Raw genomic sequence first — 26831 nt, 5'->3', positions numbered from 1 at the left:
TGATGTGGACTATGTTCTGAGGATACTGCTTAAGTGGTTTTGATAGTTCTGAGATGTTGTTGATTTAGTTGCTCCAAGGTTAGGAAATCTTTCCAAGGTCCATTGGCTGACATAATTCACCTTGAGTCTCAATTCACTTAGATACTTAGCCAGGAGAGTTGTCCAATTTGTTCTGCCCTCTGTGGTACTAGACATACTCTGCAGGCTTCAGACCCCAACCTGATTCCTGTGTGTGTCAGCCAGTTTGGGGTCTGGCTCAGTCCATCATACATCAGCCTACACATATACTGGTTGTTGCAGTCACCTGGTCAATTCTGTCACCAGCCCCGCCTCATACGCAAGCCAATAGATGTGGCACAGCACAACCCAGCCCACCAAATTCTCTGCCCTCACATTCACCAGAAGGAACTGCAGGCTAGTTGGAGTAACTCCTAATAGCCCCCACTAGGCCTGCCCCCAGTCCTGGTTCCTATGCATGCCAGTAAGTGCAGCAGACTGGTGCACTCTGTCCTACATCCTATTCAAATCTTGTTCACATCAATGAGCACTGGAGCCTAGCTCAGCCAAACTGATCCCTCTATCAGGCCGCGCTCATGCTGATGGGTCCCCTGCCTGTCTAGCCAAGCCCGCCCCCAGCCCTGGTTGTCATGCTCACTAGTGAGAGTTGCAGGCAATCAGAAAAGTGCCCCCTAAATTTTTAAAAGATTTATTTTATTTTTATTGGAAAGGCAGATTTACAGAAAGATCTTCCATCTGCTGGGTCACTCCCCAAGTGGCCACAATAGCCAAAGCTGACCTGATTAGGAGCCAGGACCTTCTGGGTCTCCCACATGGGTGTATGGTCCCAAGGCCCCAGAATATCCTCCCAGGCCACAAGCAGGGAGCTAGATGGGAAGAGGAGCTGCCGGGATTAGAACCGATGCTCATCAGTGCATGCAAGGCAAGGATTATGGCACTGGGCCACTGCGCCAGGCCCCAACTGAATGACTTTTTAGAAATTTAGAAAAATGACTCAGTTCTCAAATTATAAAATATAATAGCACTTTCTATTTTTACTTTTTGTTCTCCTTTCCTGTGAAAAATTGTTTTGAATACCAGAAAAGGCTCTCAAGGGATCTGACTGGGGAAGAGGTGCAGTCTTTCTCAATATGGCAGTTTTTGTCTTATTTTCCTTACGTATTAACATTGTATGTCCCTTTTGACTCAATTCTGAAGATCTGATTCCTTCTAAAGCTAAATATGTGTTTTACCTATGATGCAGCACTTGCTGTCTTGAGTATATATGCAAGCAAGATATGTACATGTAGAGTAAAAGACAGACGCAGGAACTTTCATGTAGCACTATTCTGAATAGACTGAGGCTGAAACAAACGTCCGTTAACAACACTGATACATAAGCTGCAAGTATGACATTGATTAATTTCAAAAAAGAAATTTTTGCCAAAAGAGGTCATACCAAGGTTACATACTATATGATTTATATTTATATAGAGTTCAAAACCAGGCCAAACTAAGTGACTTGGTGGCTATCTTTATATGACAGGGCAGTGTGGGGTCTTATGACTACATTAACAATTTATGAATGTATTACAAAGGTTTTCTCTAATAAGTTGTCTACTTGGTTTTTTTTTTTTAATTTCAACATTTATTTTAGAAAATCATAAAAATTATGAAGGGAATGTTAAAGTTGTTAGCATAAAAACCAGTCTGTGCCTACCTTACCATATATTTTGGCTCTGGATTGGCACAGCACCAGCCGTTGCGCTCACTTGGGGAGTGAATCATCAGATGGAAGATGTTTCTCACGGTCTCTCCTCTCTGTATATATCTGACTTTGTAATAAAAATAAATAAATCTCTTCAATTGTATTTTTAAAAGTCAGGAAGTTATGCAGAAAAGGTTCTTCTACTTAACTGCCTGATAGCAGATGTCAAGAGACCACCATAATCACATGACCAGATTGAAAAAACAACCTTCCAAAAAGTACTTCTGCAACAACTAACTGCCCAGGAACTGCCTGGGCCACCTTTGACTAATGTCACCATGGTCACTCACCATGGTTATTAATTAACGTGGCTAGACTTTAAACATATTTTATGTAATTCTCATTTCTACCTTCAGAATCCTTCCTTTGCCTCATCTCTTCAGTACTCGGTACAGCAAGCAACGCACTGCTCTTCTCAAGTCAGTCTTGGGCTTCATGAGTCTGTTTGGATTAGATTGACAGAGAAGCACAACCACACAGTGCTTGAACAGAAGCAAACACGCTCTTAGCAGCACTCAAGGGGAGGAGTAATGGGCCTCTTCCCCAGGCCCTCGTCCTCCTCCCCTTCAGCCTCCTAAACTCTGCTTTCTCACCCCCCCTCAGGCCCCCACTTTGGGCTGTGGACCCTCCCTACACATCCGGGCTCCAGGGCCACCCCAGAAATCCCCATGATGGAACCAGCCCTCCCTTAACCACCTGCACACCCCACTGCCACCCGCTTGGGACCTTTTCCACCAGGAGTGCCCCACACAGCAGGAACTCCCAAGAGGCTTCCTGTGGCCAAGGAGATTCGCCAGGCTCTGAGGGAAGCCTCAGGCCCTGGATGACGTTTCACAGAGGCCTGCGGTTGTGACGTCATTGCCTTCTGTGCAGTCATTGGCTAGTGGGCGTTTCCAGAAGGCTGAGGCTAGGCAGACTGAGCCCCACTCATTGTCATCACCGCTGGGAGCTTTCTGGAAGCCACACTGTATGATGTAAAAAGATAGGTGAGTCCCACTCAGAAGCTTCCAAGCGACGGACTTGCTCACAGAGTAAGACGGTTTGAGGCAGAAACCGGCTTAAACATTGGACTTGAGAAGGGGGTGGACTGCGGTATGTCCAGGCGGCCCATCAGGTGGGCAGCCGGCTCCACTGCTCAAGCCGGTCACCTGCCCACGGTGTGAATGCAGGACATTTGTTTCTGACAGGTCAGTTGGAGCCGAAGAAAGGTCTGCTGTCTCAAAACTTTGTCCCTTTCTAAGTTAATGGCCTGTTTTTACACTGGAGTCCCTAGAAAAAGAAGACTGTTTCATCTGAGAGTTTGTGGTTCCTGACATGTTTGATGGTTTTCTGAGATATGAAAACAAGTGCTTTCTTCCTCTTGAAACTCCGTGTCAAAAATTTTTTGACTGCTTTCCTGGACCACAAGCAGGGAGCTGGATGGGAAGTGGAGCAGCCAGGATATGAACTGGCACCCATATGGTATCACGCAAGGTGAGGACTTGAGCCATTAGGCTATGATATTGGGTCCTGTAATGTTTTTTCTAATAGAAAATAAAGGATGTTCACTTTTGTGATACTGTGGCAGAGAAAAAAAAAAGGCTGGTCTTTGAAATCATCTTTCTAAAAAGGAAACACCTCCCTCCCCCTCCAACACACACAGAGCTTGGTTTTGCACTGGTCCCCCTAAGATAGACATTAAAAAAAAAAAAAAGATTCCACGGCACTTGTCAGGTATACTGATTACCTTTTCCAAATCATCAACTAAACAAAGAAGAAATCGCTTGAGCATCACTTTTCCACTGATAGCCACGGTTACGTACAAGCTCACTTGGTGACTTAGGACTGTTGTTGAAGGACTGTGCTGTTGCAGAGTGCAAGAGAGATCGCACTGGACCCAAGTGTGGGATGTTAGGAGGAGTCCACTGCACTGAGAGGGAAAGTCAGGGGTTTTTAAGCTCTCATCCTCCAATCAGATTGAGAGCCATGCAGTAGAAAGTTTGAGGCAGGCAGGGAGTTACCAGAGCCCAACATTTTGCTATAGTTACCCTAATCTAGCACACTAGGAAGCAGGAGGGGCCAGATGTGCAGAGCCTCCAGTGTCATTTTTGTGCTGTCAATTGTTCTGAATGGTGCAGAAGGCAGCCGGGGCAGAGTGTGCTTTTTGCACCTTTAGTTAACTTGAATGGCGGGAGGTAGGAAGGGCGGGGTGCGGAGGGAAACTCCGTTTCTGTGCTTTGTCCACTGCCAATCTGACACGCGGGTGTGAGCCATCAATGGCTGCATCCTGTTATAATACTATTGTAAAAATGTAGGGGAAATCGATCGGGGCAAGGGGCAACAGGGAAGGTCGAAGCGGAAATTCCTGGGCCTATGAAACTATCATGACATATAAAATTAAAAATATAAAGAAATGCCAGTTTATACAACACAAAAGCATCACTAGCTATTCCGCTATGGACACAAAACCAGAAATCCACAGATCCCTTGTAAATAAACCACAAAGCGGAGGTCTTTCACTTTCAATTTCACAACATTACAAAATCCCAAGACCGCTCAGCTTCGAGTGCAGCACCTGGAAGCTCACATGCAGGCAGAAACAGATCCATACACCAGAGGAAACCCACAGTCCGCCATCCGCCGGCGTCTGCCCCCACAAGGGCCCAGCCAGGCGGACACAGTGCCCAAGCTGCTCTGGCCTCGGCTCCTCGCCGGCCTGGCCGACTGGGAACCACGGACCGATGCCTTGTGGGCTGCTCACAGGGAGCGCCTGGCGTCTGAGTACAGAGCGCCGGCGGGCACTGCCCGAAACTCCCGCGGCGCGGTGGTTGAGCGACGAGCCGGGAATTGCCACCTAGTGCTGCCAAGCGACTTCTAGAGTACAATCCCGCCCACACGCCGCGGACTACATTTCCCACAACCGCCTGGTACGGAGCGCGGCTTCGTTTCCGGTTTTGCGTGTGGACGCCCTGGCGTCGTGAGAGGGCTTTGCGTCTGTGGAGGAGATTGGCACTGGTGGGGCGGGCGAACTCGAACCGGGCTTGGATTCTGGGCGTCGGATCCTGGGTCCTGAACTGCACTTCTGGGGAGGTGAGACTGTCCGGCGTTGGCGAGTCGGGGGGCGTCGCGGGCGTCACGCGGCGGGTGCGTGTGGTACCGCCTGCCTGGGATGGGTGCCCCTGTGGAGGACCGGGCATGTGCCACGGCCGTTTGTGGGAACGTGGGCTCTGCGAGTGTGAGGGCGTCGGAGGCTGCGGGCGCTCTGACAGCGTGGTTGTGTGTGTGTGGAGGTGCAGTGTGCGACACCGCAGCCGTGACAGGGTTTGGTTGTGTCACTTCGAGGTTAGGTGTGTGCGTGGTGTCTTATGTGTGACTGGGGTTTGCCTGTGAATGGGATGTGTGTGACAGTGTTTCCTTGACGTATTTCTCTCTCGGGGTGATGGATGGCGTGTGTGCTCTGCGTGTCACTGTGGGGTTTTATGTGCTGTTTTCGTGTTTGTATGAGACTGCTGTACTTTTTTTTTTACTAAGGGTGTTTTTACTAGCACGTGTCCCTGACAAAGTACTTGGATGTGTTTGCATGTATGATGGATTTTAGGGTTAGATGGTCTTGATAACACAATATTGCTGATTAGTGTGGTTTTGCCCGTGTGGCTGTGGAAATGTGATTGTGTGTAAGGTCATGTGGTTTTCTTGTTTCATACTCTGATCCTCTGCTAAGTGTAGTGGCATACCAGGGTAAAATTTTATTTCAGTATTTCTGCCGATTCCCATGTGGCATTATGCTCCTCTGATCGGACTTCTCTTTGACCAAAGTGGCTGCGCATTCATGAAGGGGCTATATTTCCTCGTCGATGTGTCCTCCTTCAGGTCTTTGAAATTGTAGTTGTAAGTTTGCCGCAGCTTCCTGTTGATCTCTCACCCTATCGCCCTAAGGGAATTGGATATGGAAAAGTGGCAAAAGAAGACATAACATTTGAACCTCTGGGTGAAGAATAGGAGTGAATTCCAAGCCATAAGCTTGGTCCTTGAGATGTTTTAGGTAGTACTTTCAAGATAAGGCCACTTGAGAATATAATGGGGTTTCCCTGGAGGAAGTACTTCCCCCGGGAGTCCTGAAGGTGCCAGCCACACTCTAGAACTTGTAGGGAGGCTCCTCTTGATGGAGAGCTTTGAATCCAGAAATACATTCAATCCAAGGTAGCTGGAGTCTGGCTTTTGTGACGCAAAGGGTGACCTGTGTTAGTCTGTGTCTAACTCCCTTTGTGTTAAATTGGGGTAGATACTGGAGAGAAGAGTGTGTGTTCTTAGTGTGGCCCCAGATTGTTCTGGTAGCTCATCCCTGTTTTCTGAGAACAGATTCCAGAGAATGGCCCGTGTGCATACAAGCACAGAATTCCCCATAAGTAATTGTTTCCCAGCAGGGCTTTGTGTTTTCTTAGAGTAAAGGAATCTTTGTTTTCTCTTTTAAAATGTGTTACCCAAGCATTCTCAAATGATGGAGGCAAAAGAATTTGTGTATTTTTTTTTGGGGGGGGGGCTTGATTTTGTTTTTGTAGATTGAAAGCATGGAAAATGTAGTTGTCACTGATACTTCCCAATATTGTTTGAATTTAGGGAAACTAAAGGACTTAAAAATGAGAGCTTTCAACTACTTTGTTGTATTTTTGGCTTTTGATTGAGATTTCCAAATGTACACAAAAGGAAAATGAGCTGTCCTGCTTCCACTGTCGTCGCTTGCCGGTCTCGCTGCATTTGTTCTGCCTTCTTTAAAAATCCTTTCTGTATGTCATTCAGATTTTTCCCATTAGTTCGTCAGTTATTTTGTAGTAGATTATTTCATTTTCAAATATTTTGGGTATCTCTCAAGGATCTTTTACTTATTTCTAATTTAATTCCATTGTGTTAAAAAAAAAAAAACAACACTTTTTGTTTCTTGAATTCTTTTGCGATCTAGAATTTGTTGCATCTTAGTGTCCTGTGGGCAGGCGAGGGTCCTGGGTCCTGCTGTTGCTGGGTGGAGCACTCTGTAAGCACCTGCAAGGTTCCTAGATTGGTAGTGTCGTTAACATCTTTACTGATTTTTGGATTTATCTCATTTTCCTTATAGTTTCTCTCAGTTTCTGCTTCATGTGTTCTGCAGCCCTGTAATTAGGTATATTTATGTTTTAGATTTTATGTCATAATAGTGAACTTATCCCTTTATGGCCTTTATTCTCGTTGCTCTTTGTGCTGAACATTGGCTTTCTCTGATATTTAATGTGACCATTCTGATTTTCTTGTAACCAGCATTAGCAAAGTCTATATTTTCTATTCTATTAACCTGTTTGTATTTTCAAATTTCAAGCACATGTTTTTCTTGAGTTTTTTGTTTTTACTCAATTTGACAATGTGTTTTTATTTGTAATATTAGAAAATTTATTTTGTGTGTGATAGTGGGTTGGTTCAACTCATCATCTTGCTGTTTATTTTTATCCTAGTCTTTATTCCTTCTCCTCTTTCTCCCCCACCCCTTTTTTTGTTGTTTTTGTTGTTGTTGTTTTGGGTGGAGAAGGATCAAGAATTTGAAAATAACAGTATAGGTATTTTTTATTAACCATATGAATACACAATTATCATTAGTACCTCTTAGAGAATAGAATATGACCCATCAGGATGATTAATGAAAGCACAGGATTTTGTCTGTTTACTTTCATTTTAAAGAGAATGACACAGAGAGATCTTTCATTGGGTTCACTCCCCAAATACCTGCAACATACAAGGCTGGCAAGACTGAAGCCAGGAACACCTTTTGGGCCTCCCAAGTGCATAGCAGGAATTCAGATACTCGGGCCATTATTTGCTGCCTCCTAATTTCACTAGCAAGAAGCTAGGTCAGGAAGATCTTCCTCTCTGTCTCTCTTCCTCTCTGTAAATCTGACTTTGTAATAAAAATAAATAAATCTTTTTTAAAAAAATAAGCTAGATCAGAAGTGAGTAGTTGGGATTTGAACTGGCAGTTCAATATGGGATGCTGGTGTCCAGTGTGATGGTTTAACCTGTTATGCCCACTCCTCCATTTTAATTAAAAGAGCATTCGGTATATATATTCAATTCTATGCCTTCTTTTTTTCTGTTACACATTTGCTATATCCTGGAGGTCTCTAGCAGTCTGTAGAGATTTTCCTAATTTTCTAAAATAACTATACATTTTATTATATGTGTGTAATAAAATATTCAACCACTTTCCTGTAGGTAGGCATTTAATTTTTGCAGTGTTTTTCATTATATAACATAGCAGTAAATAAGTGTAGGTTTGTATGTGGAGGTTTATCTTTAGAATAAATTTCTTAAAGTGGCCTGCTTTTGACTTAATACTTTGGGCAGTAAGTTCTATCTGAACTGCAACTCTAAGCGCTGATGAAATTGGTACATTTCTTTTTTTTTTAAAGATTTATTTTATTTTTATTGGAAAGGTGGATATACAGAGAGGAGAGACAGAGAGGAAGATCTTCCGTCTAATGATTTACTCCCCAAGTGAGCACAATGGCCGATGCTATGCCGATCCGAAGCCAGGAGCCTCTTCCGGGTCTCCCACGCAGGTGCAGTGTCCCAAGGCTTTGGGCCGTCCTCTGCTGCTTTCCCAGGCCACAGGCAGGGAGCTGGAAGGGAAGCGGAGCTGCCGGGATTAGAACCGGCGCCCATATGGGATCCTAGGGCGTTCAAGGCAAGGACTTAAGCCACTAGGCCACGCCGCCGGGCCCAGTAAATGCTATAGATTTTATGTTTTGTTGACTTTGCAGTGTAACTGTTTCACTGTCATCTTTCCTGGTGATTTAGCTGGGTATAAATTTCTATCCTGACATTTTTTTCTCGGCACCCTGAGGATATTCTAGTCTTCTGGCTTCTATTTAGCTCTTGGGAAGTCTGCCATCTGGTTATTGTTGGTCCTTCTGTAAGTAATCTGTATTTTCTCTCTAGTGCTTTTTAAGGTTTTTGTCTTTATGACTTTAATATAATTTTGGACATTTCTTCATTTCTAGATACTTGATATTCACCCCTCTTCCCAGATATTTTAAACCTTGTTCCTTTCTTATGGTTTTTATTTGATATTGTGTATATTTTAAGCATTTATATTCAGCAGTTTCAGTTTCTAGGGAACTATGAGTAGGAATATTTTATATTATATTAATATTATATTTGTGTGTACAATTTATATATATATTTTTCTATTTATTTTTTATAAAACTATATTCAGTAGGCCATTTAGCAGAATTTGAAAATAAATTGTTTTTTAAATTTTTATTCATTTATTTGAATGAGTGACAGAAATATCTTTCACCCGCTAGTTTATCACCAGTTGGTGAAGGGCAGGCCCAGGCTGAAGCCAGGAAGCAGCCTTTGGGTCATCTGCGTCCCCTGCATGGCCGGCAGGAACTGAGTACTTGAGCAGCACTCGCTGTTTCCCAGGCACATTAGCCAGAAGCTGGGAAAGCACACTGGCTGGGACCTCTCTGTATATCCACCTTTCCAATAAAAACATAATAAAAATAAATCTTTAAAAAGCGGGAAGCTAGAGTCAGAAACCAGAACCAGGAACTGAATTCTGGGAATCTGATACGGGATGCAAGTGTTCAAACCTGCAGCTTGACCATAAGCCATATATACATCTGAAATCTTAGTTTTCAGCAATTGGTCTTAAAAGAATTAAAATATTTTTTTCTGGGGTAATGTTGTGGCATGGCAGTTGATGCAGGTATCCCATCTGGGTGCCAGTTTGTGCCCATCTGTTCTATGTCCGATCCATCTCCTTGGGGATGGCCCAAGTGGGTCATATCCTGCCACCTATAATGGGAGATGGGTGAAGTCCGTGGTTCCTGGTTTTGATCTGGCCCTGCTCTGGCCATTGCAGGCAGATGCAGGATCTCGGTCTCCCTCTCTGGACTTTGGCTTTTGAAGTGAATGAAAAAAAAAAAAGATTTTTCTTTTGCACTTCTTGAAATAATCCTCTGTATGTTATTCTTCAGATTATTCACATAGGAAAAACATATTTCATTATGTAAAACTATTCTTGCATTTGCAGAGTAAACTTCATTTGATCGTGATAATCCTTAAATACACAGATAATTTCTTTATTGCCATAATTTTATTTAGAATTTAAGGGACCAATATTGTGGTCAAGAGGCTAAGCTTGTTTGAGTCATGGCTGCTTTACTACAGATCCAGCTCCCGGCTGACGTGCCTGGGAATACTACAGGGGGAGCAGGAGAAGGCTCCAGTGCCTGAGCCTGTCACCCGACAGTGTGGGAGACCCAGAAAGAGTACCAGGCTCCTGGCTTCAGCCTAGCTCAACCATGGCCACTGTAGTCATTTGGAGAGAGATTGTCATATACATCTTTCAAATAACTAAAAGTAAATACTAAAATTTTCCCTGTGTTTGTTCCTGAGATTGACTTAGCTTTCCTGAGCTCCATGTCTAACTTTTAATATATGTGTGAATCTAATGTCAGAAAATACTTTGGCAAATTTCCAGAGTTTTTTGTATTCAACAACATTTGTGTAAGGTCTGAATTGTGCTCACAAGGTCTTTGAGGGTTTGGATGGTTTTGCCAGTAGTACCATCAGGCATCAAGTCTCAGGATGCAGTGACCATTAAATACAGTTGACCAGTGTATACAAATGATTATTATTCTTTAGAAATATTTATTTTTAAGAATATAGCTACTAAACTAAAATTTAAGATTCTTTTTGCTTATTTTTAAAAAATTCTAGGTTGATGGGTTGATGATTATAACTGTGTATTGTGTAGGGCACTGTTTGCTTCATGAATATAATATGGATTATTTAAATCAAGCTAAGTAGGAATGAGGACATTTGGCATTTAATTCTCAGATATTTTTGTCAGGTTCGTGACACTATTGTGCTGTGCAGCAAATGTCAAAAGGAAAAACCCGAGTGCTCCTGAGATTTTGTCCCTTTGGGTCGTAACCCCCCCACACACATTCACCTTTTATTTTCTGCTTCCACGACTTCTATCCTCTTAGAGTCCACATAATCAGACACGTGGTATTTGCCCTTCTGTGCCTGATTTATTTCAAAATGATGTTCTCCAACTCCACACGTGACAGAATTTCTTTCTCATCTTGCTCCACCTGTTCATGGGACCTTACGTTGATGCCACTCTCTTGGCACATGTGACTGGTGCTTCAGGGAAATGCAGACATCTCTTCAGCAAACATATTTCAAAATCTTTCAAGTAAATACCAAGAAGTGTGATTGGCAAATCATAGGGTAATTCTATTTTTAGTGTTTTGAGGTGCTTCTGCAGTTTTCCTCAATGGCTGTACAAATTTACATCTACAATGAACAAAGGTTCCCTCCTTTACATATCCTTGTTGACATGTACTCTTTTTCATCTTTTTTAAAGAAATTGATTTTATTTATTTATTTTTTTTAAAGTCAGATAAATATAGAGAGGAGGAAAGACAGAGAGGAAAATCTTCCATCCAGTGATTCATTCCCCAAGTGACCGCAACGGCCAGAGCTGCACCGATCTGAAGCCAGGAGCCTGGAGCCTCTTCGGGTCTTCTTCGTGGGTGCAGGGTCCCAAGGCTTTGGGGCATCCTCAGCTGCTTGCCCAGGCCACAAGCAGGGAGCTGGATGGGAAGTGGAGCTGCCAGGATTAGAACTGGCACCCATATGGGATCCTGGCACGTTCAAGGCAAGGATTTTAGCTGTTTGGCCACAGCATCAAGCCCACTCTTTTTCATCTTTTTGAGAAAGCTATTCTGACAGATCAGAAGTGTTATGTGATATGTGATATTTCCCTAATGGTGGGCAGTATTAAACATTTTTTCACCTGTTTGTTGGCTATTTGTATTACAGTCTTGTGAGAAATCTTCATGATATATTTCATTTGTAGACTTGTGTACATTGAACTGCACTTATACTCAGGTATAAATCATATTAATTCATAATCCTTTTCCTATGTTGGTGAATTTGCTTTGCTAGTGTTTTTGTTGATGATTTGTGCAACATCAAGGATGTTTTATATTGTCTTTGCCTGACCTTGGTACCAGGGTAATGCTGGCCTTGTAAGTTTGAAGTATCTGTAGTGCCTTCTCTTTGATTATTGGAAGAATTTGAGGATTGATATTGTAATTCGTTCTTGAAATTTTAGTGGAATTCAGGAGTAAGAGCCCAGTGAGATGGCTCAGTTGGCTAGTCCTTCCCCTTCCAAATGCTGGGTTGTTCATCTCCCGGCTGCTGTACTTCCCATCCAGTTCCATGCCTGTGGCCTGGGACAGCCCAAAGCCTTGGGACCCCGCACCTGCATGGGAGACCTGGAGGAAGCTCCTGGCTTTGGATCAGCTTAGCTCCAGCCATTGTGGCCACTTGAGGGGTGAACCAAAAGATCTTTCTCTCTGTATCTCCTCTCTGTATATCTGCCTTTCCAATAAAAATAGATAATTTGTTTGTTTAAGAATTCAGTATTGAAACTATAAAATCCTGTTTTTTTTTTCCCTGATTTTTTTGTTATTTTTTATGATTCATTTGGTACTGCTTTCTTTTTTCCTTCATTATCCTACATATGTAGGAATTCATTTCTTCTGTTTATCCAGTTCATTAGGGTGTAGTTGGTCATAGTAGTTTCTTAGGATTGTATTTATGCAGTATAAGTTGTAACGTTTCGTTCTGAGTTTACTTACTTGAATCTTTTTCTTAATCTACCCAAAGGCCTGTCAGTTTTATCTTTGAAACGAACCAGCTGTTTTGTCAAATTTTTTTTTTTGTATTATTTTTCTAATCTTTTTTTTCTTAGGTCCTTATCTTCCTTCTTTCTGCTGACTTTGTGTTTAGATTCTTCTTTTCCTAGTTCCTTAAGGAGAAGTGATTTAGGCACTTCTCCCTAAGGACTAGTATTTTATTTCAAGCTATTTTTAAGTTTCCCTATTTCTTCACTGGTCAGTTGGTTTTTTGAAAGCATATTGTTTTAAATTTTCATGTGCAAGTTTATGGGTTTCATGATATTCTGTTTCTAGTTTCATACTAGATATGATTGGAACTGTTGTCATGGTTTCCATCTTAAATTTATTAATACTTGTTTTTGGTGGCCTAACATGTGATCTCTCCAGAGAATGTCCTGTGTGTACACTTTGTTGCTTGTATATTTTGTTGCTGATGAGTGGATGTAATTGGTATGCCTGTTAGATCCAGGGGTCTAAAGTGTTGTACAAATCCAGTGTTTGCTTATTAACCTGCTGAATCACTGTCCACTTCTGACTGCATTATTTCAGAAGTCTTCTCTTCCATTTTGTCTTCCAGAATAAACATTCTCCTCAGGTGCTCTCTCCTGCTGTTGACACTCTCAACATCCTTTTGGTTCATCTCATCTGCTCTTTTTCCTCATCTCTTTAAACCATCTGTGTTATTTTGTTGCAGTGTGTTTCCTTCCTAGGTTCCTAGGCCTGATTTGCCAGGCCCTTCCTCTCCATGGAGTAGATTTTGTTAGAAGATTGTTTAGATGGAGTGCAGAGTAGCATTTGGACCATTCTTTGACTTGACTTCTCTATGAGCAAAACCCCGTACCCTCAGGGGTTTCCTTAGCTTTCATCAGGGCCTGCAAGTGTCACAGTCGCCTAATCTGCAGCTTTTGGTGGTGGTGGTGGGGGTGGGTAGAAAAATGAGTTTGAAGTGGATGCAGGCTTTGTAGGGAATGTGTCTTCAGTTCCCCGGGGAACTGGGTGGCAGTCTTACTAGTGTTCCTGGTGGCTGCAACCTTGTTCTTCCTGAGGAACACAGGAGGGCCTGTCCCTTTGTCCCATTGGCAACAGTAACTGCAGCTTTAGAACTGTGTAACACTGATGGGATCTTGTCCACTTCCTGCTGACAGAGTGTGACTGGTGCTGGTGCTTGTAAAAACACCAATACCCTAATCCTGGAACTCGGGGAATGGAAGGGGATCCTGCTCCAGTTTTACAGGGTGATTGCAAGATACAGTGGACGTTTTGCACTGGCAGATATAGACACAGAGAAGTGGAATGCAGGCACGTTCTTCCCTGGGTCCTCTGAGGAACAGTACCAACAGTCACAGTGCTGGCGCTTTGGAATGCTGTCAGATCGCAACCCCATTCACAGTGGCCAGCCAGTTAGGCTGGCAATCATCAGAAGGTAGCTATCACCTGGACCACAGGCAAGATGCCACAGTGGAGTACTAGTTACTCTAGAGATTGTAACTTGACAGCCGCAGTCTGCCTTCAGGGCCCCCAGCATCCTGAGCTTGAAGGTGCAAAAAGGCCTTCCTCCTCAGGTCTGGTATTCTCAGATTTGTATGGGCTGCCGCTGGTGGTAGCTCCAGGAGGCCAAGGGTAACCCCACTGCTGTGTCACACAGAGTAAGCGCAGCGATAAGAGCTTAAGCCCAGAACTTCACAGCTGCAGAGTACAAGGGTTCCACCGCCTATTCTAGAAAAGTGAGCTGGTTCTGGCAGCTTCTCGTAGCAGTGCAGTTGCTAAATCAGAACAGAGTGGAGCAGTGGCTCTACCACAGTAAACTGGAGTCTGGCACTTTGAGACGGACAATATGAGTTACCTTTTTGGAGCAGAGTAGTTGCTCAGACCCCCAAGTCAGCTCTCTAGGCTGGACTTGACGTCACCGAGGATTGGGATTCTCTGCTGGGCCGTGCTGCCAGCAAGGACTTCAGTGCGTTCTTACCTCTTCTGGCAGTGACGCAGGAGCCGCATGCCTCTCCTCTGCCCTGGTGTCAGAGTCTTTGTGATGCTGCATCACTTCTTCACTAAAAATTTTCCTAAGTCTGTCTCCTGAAACAGCATTCTCCCTTTGTTGTTCTGGCAGTTCCCCGTGGCTGAGGCAAGTGTGTCTTCTCTGTATTCAGTTCTTATATTCTGCCTCTTATTTTCTAGTAAGTGCATTTGAGATTGTTTCCTCCAGGTACAACACATAGTTTCTTTTGGTGTAGTAATCATGACATCTTCTGGAAAATGCATCAGGCAATCTTATTGTTATACATCATAGAGCATATTTACACAAACTAAGGTGCTACATCTGTCACTAGGTCATGGAATACATGCTACAATTATAATATATGCACTCAGGGTTTTTTTTTTTAAGATCTATTTAGTTATCTGTATTGGAAAAGCAGATTTACAGAGAGAGAATGCTCTTCTGTCTGCAGGTTCACGTCCCAAGTGTCTGCAATGGCTGGAGCTGAGTCAATCTTTAGCCAGGAACCAGGAGCCTTTTCTGGGTCTCCCACGCAGGTGCAGGGTCACGAGGCTCTGGGCCATCCTTGAATGCTTCTCCAGGCCACAAGCAGGGAGCTGGATGGGAAGTGGAGCTGCCAGGACATGAACCAGCACCTATGTGGGATCCAAGTGCATGCAAAGCAAGGGATTTTAGCCACTCGGCCATCGCGCTGGGTCTAGTATAATATGAATATTTTTAAAGACCCTTTGGTAGCATTTACTAAAATGCCTACTTGTCTGTATCTGCTACGATAACATGCTAGAGTTTCTTCTAAAAAGGAAAAACTAAATCTTTTTACACGTTTTCCTTTTGAAATAGCCTCATTTCTGTGCTACATTTCACAAACAGCACACAGAATTTTGCATCCTATCTCCATCCCCTCTCCCATACTCATGAATCTACTTTAATCCAAAATTACTCCACCAAAATTGTACTTGTATTATCATTAATTTACTTATTAGTCAGCCTTTTACCTCATCTCAGCATTTGACACCATTGGCAATTCCTCCTTAAAACACTTTACTTGCTTTCCGAGGTCGCCAGCCTCCAGTAGACGCTCGCTCTCAGCCTTCACGCTGGATTCTTTCTCATTTACCTGACCTCTGAATGTGGATGCGTCCTGGAGCTCAGGGCTCAAACCTCCCTTTTCTACATAAGATATTCTTGTATAATCGTACCAAATCCCCCAGGTTTAAATATTACCAACTCAGTGATGGCTCCTATTTCTACATATAAATCCAAGTCTCTCCTTAGAACCACATATTTCTGTACACATAAATATGTATGCAATACTTTTATTGGTTTTTTTTTTAAGATTTAGTTTATTTTTTTTTATTGCAAAGTCAGATACAAAGAGAGGAGGAGAGACAGAGAAGATCTTCCATCTGATAATTCACTCCCCAAGTGGCCACAACGGCCAGAGCTGTGCCAATCCAAAGCCAGGAGCCAGGAGCTTCTTCCAGATACAGATGCAGATACAGGGTCCCAAGTGCTTGGGCCGTCCTCAACTGCTTTCCCAGGCCACAAACAGGGAACTGGATGGGAAGTGGAGCAGCCAAGATTAGAACCAGCACCTATAGGTGACCTGGCATGTGCAAGGCAAGGACTTTAGCTGTTAGGCTACCGAGCCAGGCCCACCTCTCAACTTCTGTACAGCTGGATTCAGTTCCTATTCTCTGCTCTCTGTGGGCCCAACAGCTTATCTCTTGATGTCTTTCAGTATGTTACCATATAGACTCTGGCAAGTAAAAACACTGAATGACCCAGGACTGGCTCTAACTAACTTCAGAGTACATTTCTGTCTCTAGTTTCTGTTCTCATTTCAGTGTTCCACTCTCATCTTCTTTCCTAAGCTTGGCCACACTTTTAAAACGGTTTTATAAAATTATATTTTAAACACTTATTGCTATTCCTCAGTTAATCTAATATACAATTTGCACCTCAATTATGTCTATTATGGTCATAATTTGTAAGTTTTATCACCGACCCCCTGATTCCCTACACTTTCTGTATTCGTTTTTCATTATTGCATCAGAATACCTGAGGTATCTTAACTTTATATGGGGAAAAGGTTTATTCAGCTCACACTTTTGGAGTTGCGAGTCCAAGATTGGATGGCTCCATGTCAGTGGAGCACCTGGCAAAGCCGTGGATGGCAGTGGGCAGAAGGATTATTTGGTGAACTAGGATCAGAGCAAGTGGTAAGGCCCAAACACAGGCTTCTGTAATAACCCTCTCACTAGAAATGCCTTCTTTTTTTTTTTTAAGATTTATTGGAAAGTCAGATATACAGAGAGGAGGAGAGACAGAGAGGGAGATCTTCCGTCCAATGATTCACTCCCCAAGTGAGCACAACGGGCCGATGCTATGCCGATCCGAAGCCAGGATCCAGGAACTTCTTCTGGGTCTCCCACACGGGTGCAGGGTTCCAAGACTTTGGGCCGTCCTCGACTGCTTTCCCGGGCCACAGGCAGGGAGCTGGATGGGAAGTGGAGCTGCCAGGATAGAACCGGCGCCCATATGGGATCCTGGCATGTTCAAGGCGAGGACTTTAGCCGCTAGGCCACGCTGCCGGGCCCTAGAAATGCCTTCTGACAGTATGCCCCAGGAATCTCCCACTAGGCCTTCTTTGCAAACAACAAAATAAATTTTCACCTTCTTAGTACCACTAACTAAGGCTTAAATGTCCTGCATCATGAGTTTAAGGACTAAGTCATATTCAAACTTCAGCTCTTTTGTTTTAATGCCTGTCCTTTTCCCCCAAGCTATGAAAACTACTCATCTGTTTTCCATCCCGAGAGTTCTACCTTTACAAGAATGTCATTTGGAGTGGAGCGGGATTTTGATGGTTTAGATGCCTGCATCTCATATTAGAAAGCTAGTTTGAGTTCCAGCTTCTTGACTTCCAAACTCACTTCGTGCTAATGCATCCTCAGAAGCAGTACATCGTGGCCCAAGTACGTAAGTCCCTGCCACCCATGTGGGAAATCGAAGTGGAGTTGTGGCTCCTGGCTTTGGTCTAGCCCAGCCCTTCACTGCTGGGAGCATTTGAACAGCAATGAATGTAAGAGAGGTTGCTTTTGGCACTGTTTCTTTCTACTTTTCCAATAAAATTTTAAAAATAAACATTTTTTAAAACAGAATGTCAGGCCTAGCCCAATAGCCTAGTGGCTAAATCCTGGCCTTACATTCCATATTGGTACCAGTTCATGTCCCAGTTGCTCCACTTCCCATCCAGCTCACTGTTTGTGGCCTGGGAAAGCAGCAGAAGATTGCCCAAGGCCTTGAGACCCTGCACCCATGTGGGGCCCAGCAGAGACTCCTGGTTTCAGGTCGGCTCAGCTTCAGCTGTTGTGGCCGCTTAGGGAGTAAACCAGCAGAAGGAAGATTCTTCTCTCTGAATCTGTTTATCTGCCTTTCCAATAAAAAGAAAAAAGTTATACAAATGGAATCAGAGTATATGCCTTTGGGGTCAACTAGCATATATTTAATGTTTCTACCAACCAATATTTCATTTTTGTTTCCTGCTGTATAAATTCCCATTGTAGGGAAGTACCAATATTTTTTTGCAGTGACTGGGTTGGTTCCAATTTGGAAAAATACGAATAAAGTTGCTGTAATATTTAGTGTATAATCCTTTGTCTTAACATAAGTATAAATACCTACAAAGATGCTTCCACATCATATGCTAAGTATATTTGCATAAGAATCTACTCCCATTTTCCTGTGGATGTTCGATTTTGTATTCTCAGCAAGTATTCTAGTTTTTGATCTGTATGTCCATCTACAAGAAATCTGTCCTTTTATAGAATTTCTAGAACTGACTCTTTAGATAACTGCATTATTCCTTTCCAGGATTCTGTTACAACAACAAGATGCAAACCTTTTATTTTTTTATATTAATTTATTTTTTGATGATTTTTACGTAGTTATTTAGGGTGATAAGGGTCAAGGGCTACAGGAAGGTGGGTGAGATCACCATTTCCACATTCTCTTTTTTTTCCTTCCTGTATCTGGGGGATGGGGGGAAGTAGGGGAAGAAGCTATACCCAGCTTCCCAAATGCCTCCGCACCCTGGGATAGAGGACAGCCACCCACCGCACCCCAGGGTCCTCACTATGGGGCATGCGCCGAGAGTCCTGCTGAAGAGGTCTTGATAGTTCCAGAGTTCTGAATTACTGCTGATCTTGCCACTCTAAGCACAATGAAATCTTCCAGAATCTACTAGTTGATAAAGTCCACCTTAGAGTTTCTGACCAGATATTCACTCCCTGCACTTGGCTGGGGTAGCTGACTAATTTGTTCTGTCCTCCGTCTTCTAGTCTGGTACCAGGTGTCCTCTGCAGACTCCAATGTACTGCCATATCCTCCATGTGCACCTGGATGTGCTGTCCACTGCTCCGTCTAAGCCACTGAGGAGGCTCAGCTTTGACACATGCACTCCATGGTCAGACCATGGAACCTGCAATTCTCTCCATGGTTGGGGTTCTGAGTCCAGCAGTTCAGTTGAGGGGAATCCCCAAAGAAACGTCATCTGAGGTGATCCAGACCCGATTCTTGCATGTGCTTGCCAATACAGGGTCCGGCACAGTCTGTTGCCCCAGTCAGCTTATGTATATGCTGGTGGTAGCAATTGCTGTGTCAGTTCTGTCTCCAACCCTGTCTTCTACACAATCCAGTGGGTGTTGCAGCCAGCCCAATCCTGCCCACCACACACTCAGCCCTCATGCAAACCAGTGGGAGCTGTAGCCTAGTCAAAGTGACCCACAATAACCCCCACCAGGCCAGTCCCCTGCACTGGTTGCCAGTATGTACAGCAGACTGGTCCAACCTGTCCCACATCCCATTCAGCTCTCATACATGTCAATGAGGCTTAAAGCCTAGTTCAACCCAACCAGCCCCACTATCCAGCCCATACACATGCTGGTGGGTGCCACTCTCTGTCTAGCCATGCCTGCCCCAGTCCTGGTTCTCATGCTTGTCAGCTGGAGTGGCAACCCAAGAGGGAGGTGCTCACTCTTTCCCTACTGAGTCCACTCCCACTCCTGGATCCTGCACTCTCCAGATGGTTCTGCAGTTAAACAGAATTTGCGCCTCCTGCCAGCAGCTGATGCTGCAGTAAAGCCCAGCCAACCCACCCTCACTCTGACTTATGCATGAACCAGTAGGGACAGTCATCCCAGCCTGACTTTCTCCTGTCCCAACTCATATGAGTCCAACAGGTGTTGTAACCTTGCCCAGTCTGGTCTGTCCCCGTCCAAACTCACACTCTCAAGTGGGAGTTGTGGTCCAGCAGGGGAGCCTCATGCAGCGCCCCCTCTGGGTTCGCCCCTTCCCCACTGTGTCTCATGTGGTGATTGGATGAGCCTGACTGGGCCCATCCCAACCCCAGTTCCAGCTCATGCTGGTTGGGGCTACAGCCTAGCCAGCCCAGCTGGCCCCCAGTCCTGGCCCTCATATGAACTGGCTTGTGTTGTCACCCAACACTCCATTCTGGCATTTGGATTCACTAGTGGGTGATATGAACTGGCCCAGTCTAATTCATCCCTGATAGGCTCCAAATGTTTGCCAGTGGGCACCATTCCCTGGCTTGGTCTGGGCTGCTCCCTATCATGGTTCTTGCACTAACCTGCAGTGACTGTGTCCCGACACGGAAGTTCCCCAAAGCTAATCCATCACAACCTCTTCCAATGCCAGATCTCGCGCACACCACTGGGTCCATGGGCCAGCCCTACTTGGTCCACCTTCTGTCCTAGCAGGAACAGTGACCTTTCCTGACTGGACTTCACCCATTCCGGATCTTACTGTTGGGTGTTACAGTCCCTCCTGTCACAGTCCCTCCTGTCTTTGCCTTGGGACGCTCTAGCCTGGCCTGACCAGGCCAGCCCCCAGTCCCATCTCTTGCTGGTGGCTACTACAGCCTGGCCCTGCTCAGTCTGCTTATATCCCTGGCTCATGCAAACCATTAGATGTAACAGCGTAGTTTAGTATTACCTACATGCACTGCAGCCTGGTTTCTGCACTTGCTGGTGAGCTAAGGTTTGCTCAGCCCTACTTGGCCCACCCCTTCCAAAACCAACCCACACATTTGCCATCAGTTGGAGCTACCTTGCCCAGCTTGCCCGACCCCAGGCCTGGACCACATGCTCACCAGCAGGAGCTATGAACCACAAGAGGAATTTGCCAAGTTACCCTTACTCTGCCCCACTGCCAGATCCAGATCTTACACGTTGCAGCAGGTGCTAGGTCCTTGCCTAGCATAGCCAGGCCCTCCATCTTGGCTTTTGTATGGGCTGGTGAATGTTGCAGCCTGGCCTGCCTCACACCCTGTTTAGGATGCATGTAGGTGCTGCAGCCTGAACATGCCCAGACTATTCTTGGTCCCTGAACCCTTAAGTATTGGCAGGTTTCAAGGTTAGAGCTAGCTCAGCCCATCACCACCCCCAAACACTTGAGCTCACCAGCAGGACTTGTATTTCCATAGGGTTGGGCCTACATATTCCCCACAGAATCTCCCCCCAGACACGGTGCTCACATGTACTAGTTAGTGTCATGGCCCTGCTTAATGTGACCCGTTTCCTGTCCTGTTGCAACATTCAGTCAGGTACTAGGATCTAGTGCTGCTAGACAGGCACCACCCATGCTCTAGCTTTTGCGTAGCCTGGTGTGTGGTTGTCAGCCATGTTCCATGCTCAGGACTCTAATGTGGGTTGGTGCATGAGTCTGACCCATACAGATCTTCTCGTCTCTCCCCTCTAAACCACCAGGTCTCAGTCCCCTTGCTTACCTGCAAGTACAGTGGCCCTGTCATTGGGTGTCCCTCAGGATTCATTCCTCACCTACATGTACCATGGCCTTATTCATGGATGTCCCTGGGCAGTAAGTCCACACCCCAAGACCCCAGAGCTTGTAGCTGTGCGATGAGTGGGGAGAGCCCAGTGCCAGTTTGCGCTCTGATGGGCCGCAAGCCCAGGATTTGCCCACCACTTGGTAGCGTTGCACAGAGAGCTAGGATTTCTAGCAGGGAGTCTGACCGGACATGGGTTCTCCCAGCCTCAAAGCCTGGGAGAATAAGGTACCCACACCTCTGAGCCGACTTACCTGGACTCCACCCACCAACGTGGCGGCAGTGGGCAGAGCCATGAGCCTGGGCACTCCCAGAGACCCGACAGGAAATTCTCAGACCTAGGGCCTGAACAAGCCCAGGATTTGCCTGTGGTGGACAGGGAGCTAGGAAGATATAGACCTTTTATTATGTTTTAGTGCCTTAGAAATGATAAAGATATTTTTCTATGATGATCATCTGTGGTTCAGTTTGGATATATTAGAGTGATGATGGGAGCTGAGAACTGAAGGATGAAGTAAAAAAAAAAAAAAGCAAACAACAGCAACTAGGTATTTTGTTTGAAAAAAATAAGGAGAATTAAAAATAATCTGGCTTCTACTGGGGAAGTAGTATTCATGTCAACAGGAGCGAGTTATATGACCCTAAATTTAGTGTGGATATGCCTTTGTTTCCATCTGTGAATAAATAATGGGGAAGGCACAAACAGGTGCTTTCTGCCCTCTGGTGGGAGGAAGAGCTGCTTGCAAAGGGACAGGACAGTGGAACTTAGTGATGCAGATTTGGTGGCTGGTACAGGACTTGCTGTTCAAGACTTAGGCTTTCGTCTGTTTGTTCTCCTGTTTTTCAGGAGAAATAAAATAATTCTAAGTCTTACATATTATATATTTCTAATAAGCATTTAAATGTACTTTAGCAAACAATCTTGAATTACCACACTCCATATTCTGAGTTTCAAATAATTCAAAGATGATTCAGGTATCAGACCTTACCCAGACTGACCTGCTTTTTCTGCTGTATTACCATAGGCCCCGGAGATCCCAACTTAATTATGGAGAAATTTCAGCAGGCCTCATTTCTAGCTAGTCACTGAGACATTTGCAGGATTCCAAAGCACTGTTTTGATTCTATACCTCTTATTTGCCTTTTCCTGAAGCAGAAAAGTGGACTTCACTTAAACTTTAGCCCATAAGTTCGTTCTTTCAGTGTTGTCTCCTGTGCCTTCATTTGGGTGGCTTTTATATGTTGTCTAGTTTATGTAATTAATTGTAATTATCTAAAGTAACAGAAATGAATCCTTCAGATGGAAGAATTAGTAATTAAAGCAAACCCAGTTTCTATAGGCTTAGAACATCTCAAGAGATGGGACATGTTTTGGCCTTGTGAATTTTTCTAAGTTGAAAGGGAGCTTGTGTGTTTTGCTGAGAGTTATCAACGATGAGAATGCCAAGGGGGAAAAAGCAGATACAAAGGTACAGACCACACCATGAAGCAATTTCTCAGACTTATGAAAGAGTTTGGATGCCTTTTCAAATTTGACCATTAAAAAGTTTTAGGCAGTGATAGCAAATCACCAAATATATCAAAATATGAATCAATTAATAAAAATGGTAAAACGGGAGACCTCCAGGCTCATTTACAGATTCACTAGATTCAAATTCAGTTAGTCTCAGGTACTATCTGGACATCTTTAGTTTCATCAAACTCTACATGACTTTGATTCCCGCCAATGTTAGAGAACCATTGATGGTAGTTTCCTAGTTTCTTCTTCTAGTCTCCTGAGTGTTCGTTATTCCCTGACTTCTCAGCTGCCCTTTTAACATTCAAACTTTATTTTTTCAAGTTCTAGGTAGCAACATTACCATGAAATAAATTTACCTGATTTTGATGGTGTGAGAGAAATAGGAGTAAAATATTACAGAAAATAGGGAATTTCACATAGAAACTGTGTCTACATAGTTTTAATGTGAAATGTGGGCTTAACAATGGGTAGTAAACAATGTTTTAAAAACACATAAGCCTGTTATTTCAAACCAATACTGTTTTCTATGATTTGGCTTTTACTGAAGTCACATTTCTTCTAAATTATTTAATGTTTTATGTTTCTGACTTGCCTTCAAGGTATGTATATAAGGACCTACCTCCAAAAAGATACTTATGCAACAGCATTATATCTCAATGGGAAATAAGTGACAAGCTTGGCAATTGTGATCTTCAGGAATCTAATTCTATAGAGTATCTAAAAATCCAAGACAAGTTGGAAAAGCAACGAGAACATCAAGGAATTTATCAGGGAAGGAATGATTACATTTGAAAAAATGTCCATTTTCAATCAGCACACTTACTTATCTCAATATCCACGATGTCATTCTACTGAGAAGCCCTATAAATGTAAGGAATGTGGGAAAGCCTTTAGACGAGCTTCACACCTAACTCAACATCAGAGTATTCATACTGGGGAAAAGCCCTATGAATGCAAGCAATGTGGAAAGGCCTTTAGTCGTGACTCACAGCTCAGTCTTCATCAAAGACTTCATACTGGTGAGAAACCCTATGCATGCAAAGAATGTGGGAAGGCCTTTACTCAAAGCTCGCAACTTATTTTACACCACAGAATTCATACTGGTGAAAAACCATATAAATGTGAAGAATGTGGGAAAGCCTTTATTCGCAGTTCACAACTCACTCGACATCAGAAAGTCCATACTGGTGAGAAACCTTACGAATGTAAAGAATGTGGAAAGGCCTTTACTCAGAACTCACAACTAACTTTGCACCAGAGACTTCATACTGGTGAGAAGCTGTATGAATGTAAAGAATGTAGAAAGGTCTTCACTCAGCTCTCGCAACTTATTCTGCATAAGAGGATTCATACTGGTGAGAAACCCTATGAATGCAAGGAATGTGGGAAAGCTTTTATTTGTGGCTCACAGCTCTCTCAACATCAGAAAATTCATAATGGGGAAAAGCCATATGAATGTAAGGAATGTGGAAAGGCCTTTATCCGGGGCTCACTCCTTATGCAACATCAAAGGATTCACACTGGAGAAAAACCCTACAAATGTGAAGAATGTGGGAAAGCCTTTATCCGTGGCTCACAACTTACTCAACACCAGAGAATTCATACCAATGAAAAGCCATATGAGTGTAAGGAATGTGGGAAGACCTTCAGTCATGGCTCACAGCTTACTCAACATCAGAGAATTCACACTGGTGAGAAACCCTACAAATGTGAAGAATGTGGGAAAGCTTTTAACCGTGGCTCACTCCTTACTCGACATCAAAGGATTCATACTGGTGAGAAACCCTATGAGTGTAAAGAATGTGGAAAAAACTTTAGTCGTGGGTCAGAACTTACTCAACATGAGAGAATTCACACTGGTGAGAAACCCTATGAATGTAAGGAATGTGGGAAGTCTTTTATTCGTGGCTCACAGCTTACTCAGCATCAAAGAATTCATACTGGTGAAAAACCATACGAGTGTAAAGAATGTAGAATGGCCTTTACTCAAAGTTCACACCTTTCCCAACATCAAAGACTTCATACTGGTGAGAAACCGTATGTATGCAGTGAATGTGGAAAGGCATTTGCTCGTGGTTTACTACTTATACAACATCAAAGAATTCATACTGGTGAGAAACCATATCAGTGTAAGGAATGCGGGAAGGCCTTTATTCGTGGTTCTCAGCTTACTCAACATCAGCGAATTCATACTGGAGAAAAACCATATGAGTGCAAGGAATGTGGGAAGGCCTTCAGTCATGGCTCTCAACTTACTTTACATCAGAGAATCCATACTGGTGAGAAACCCTATGAATGCAAAGAATGTAGAAAGGCTTTTACCCAGAGTTCACATCTTTCCCGACATCAGAGGATACATACTGGTGAAAAACCATACCAATGTAAGGAGTGTGGGAAGTCCTTTACTCGTGGCTCACAATTAACTCAACACCAGAGAATTCACATCAGTGAAAAATCCTTTGAATATAAGGAATGTGGAATAGAATTTAATCATGGTGCACAAGTCTACATATGAATTATCTGATTCTTTGTTCACATTTTGTTCTTGTCATCCACTGAAAGCAAAGACTTCCTACAGATGTGAATATGGGCATGGGGCACATGTGAGAATTTTGATGGTATAATGAAAATATTAACTTAATTCAGATAGAAAAGCCTGTTGTTACTGGAAACCTACTACACTTTAGCAGATTTATAAAATAGAGAATTGCTAATGTAGTAAACACAGGAAGGCCTCTAGCCACAGCACAGGTCTTTTCCAAGACTATCTTGGCTCTGAGAATTCTGCTTTGATTTAACCAACTGTAAGCAGACCTAAGAATAAACAGCATCTTTCTCACTGTTCGTGGAAGTATTGTGTCTTATTATTTATAAGAACTCTTAGAATAGTGCATTGAAAGACTATCACAATCATGTATCAAAGCTATCATTTCTGTATTAGGAGGGTACACACTCAGAAAATATTTCATTAAATGTTTATCCCAGATTTGATTGTAGTGTACTGTGTGTTGTCATGAATATGAGAAAGCTTTAGTCAAATCTGATCCCTTATGTTGTCAGGAAATTCATACAGAACAAAAGCCCTATGTGTAAGTGGATTATTAAGCAGAACTGCTAAGGAAAAAATATATATATAAATGATATGTGACCTGTCAGAAAACCCCCAAATTTGTATTTTCCAACATCATTAACCACAATTCAATATTGTTTTGAATTGAAATTTTTAGCAAACATAGATATAGGAAGGACAGCATTATAGTACCAAAGCATGCACTGATACTTTAAATGCTGGCCTCCCCTAATGAAAAGCCAGTTCCACTTGTGATCCAGCTTCCTGCTTATGTCCCTGGAAAGAAAGACAGTAAAAGATGGCCCACATTCTTGGGCCCCTGACATCCATGTAGGAAATCAGCATGGAGCTTCTCTGACTTGGGCTTGCTCCAGAACTGGCTGTGTGGCCACTTAGTGAATGAGTGGATGCAGGATTTTTTTTCTCTGAGTGAGAGGAAGAGAGAGAGAGTGTGTGTGTGTGTTTGTTGCCAATAAAGGAATAAATAAATGTACTTTTAAACTAGCCCTGGAAAGTATTTTTTTAAATGAGAATTGTTTCTATGAAAAAAAATTAACAGGTGCAGATTTTGAATTACACAGAAAATCTAACATTACAGACTATTTTGTAATGAAAAATTATGAGTATTAAATTGTGAGTTTTTGTCAGAGACTACTCTTTCTCTACCCAATATTCAAATTTCCTTTTTTAGTAACAAATCCTAGAAGGAAAAACCATCAATTCATCCTAAAGGGCAACAAACTGAAGTGGCATTTCTTTGCATTAAGAGGACAGTGAAGATTCCCTTGCATCCAAAGCGTGGACATGTATGCCAGAGTTCCAACAGTGTCAGGCAGACATTGAAAATGGCATCTGGGAGTATAGACGGTGGAGAAGAACAGAATGGTTTTCTGGCTCTGAGGGCTTT

At 43.4% G+C, this 26831-nt stretch overlaps 1 protein-coding gene across 2 annotated transcripts in view; it reads left to right on the top strand.

The window, feature by feature from the left end:
• The window catches only part of LOC121166871 (zinc finger protein 420), a 211096-nt gene extending 185315 nt beyond the window's left edge, over positions 1 to 25781 (top strand). The window contains exons 1-2 of one of the 2 annotated variants that reach the window (XM_040996186.1): positions 4738 to 4834; positions 23454 to 25781. In XM_040996186.1, the coding sequence (XP_040852120.1) occupies positions 23633 to 25369 (1737 nt within the window). In that variant the 5' untranslated portion in view covers positions 4738 to 4834; positions 23454 to 23632 and the 3' untranslated portion in view covers positions 25370 to 25781. Of the gene's footprint in view, positions 1 to 4737; positions 4835 to 23453 lie in introns of those variants that run through there. The other variant, XM_040996185.1, reaches the window with a different exon arrangement.
• Positions 25782 to 26831: the final 1050 nt, after the last annotated feature.

Source organism: Ochotona curzoniae, unplaced genomic scaffold (assembly GCF_017591425.1).
Source record: "Ochotona curzoniae isolate NIBS_2020 unplaced genomic scaffold, NIBS_Ocur_1.0 patch258, whole genome shotgun sequence".
Lineage (NCBI taxonomy): Eukaryota > Metazoa > Chordata > Mammalia > Lagomorpha > Ochotonidae > Ochotona > Ochotona curzoniae.
This window is presented reverse-complemented; position numbering and strand designations above follow the sequence as displayed.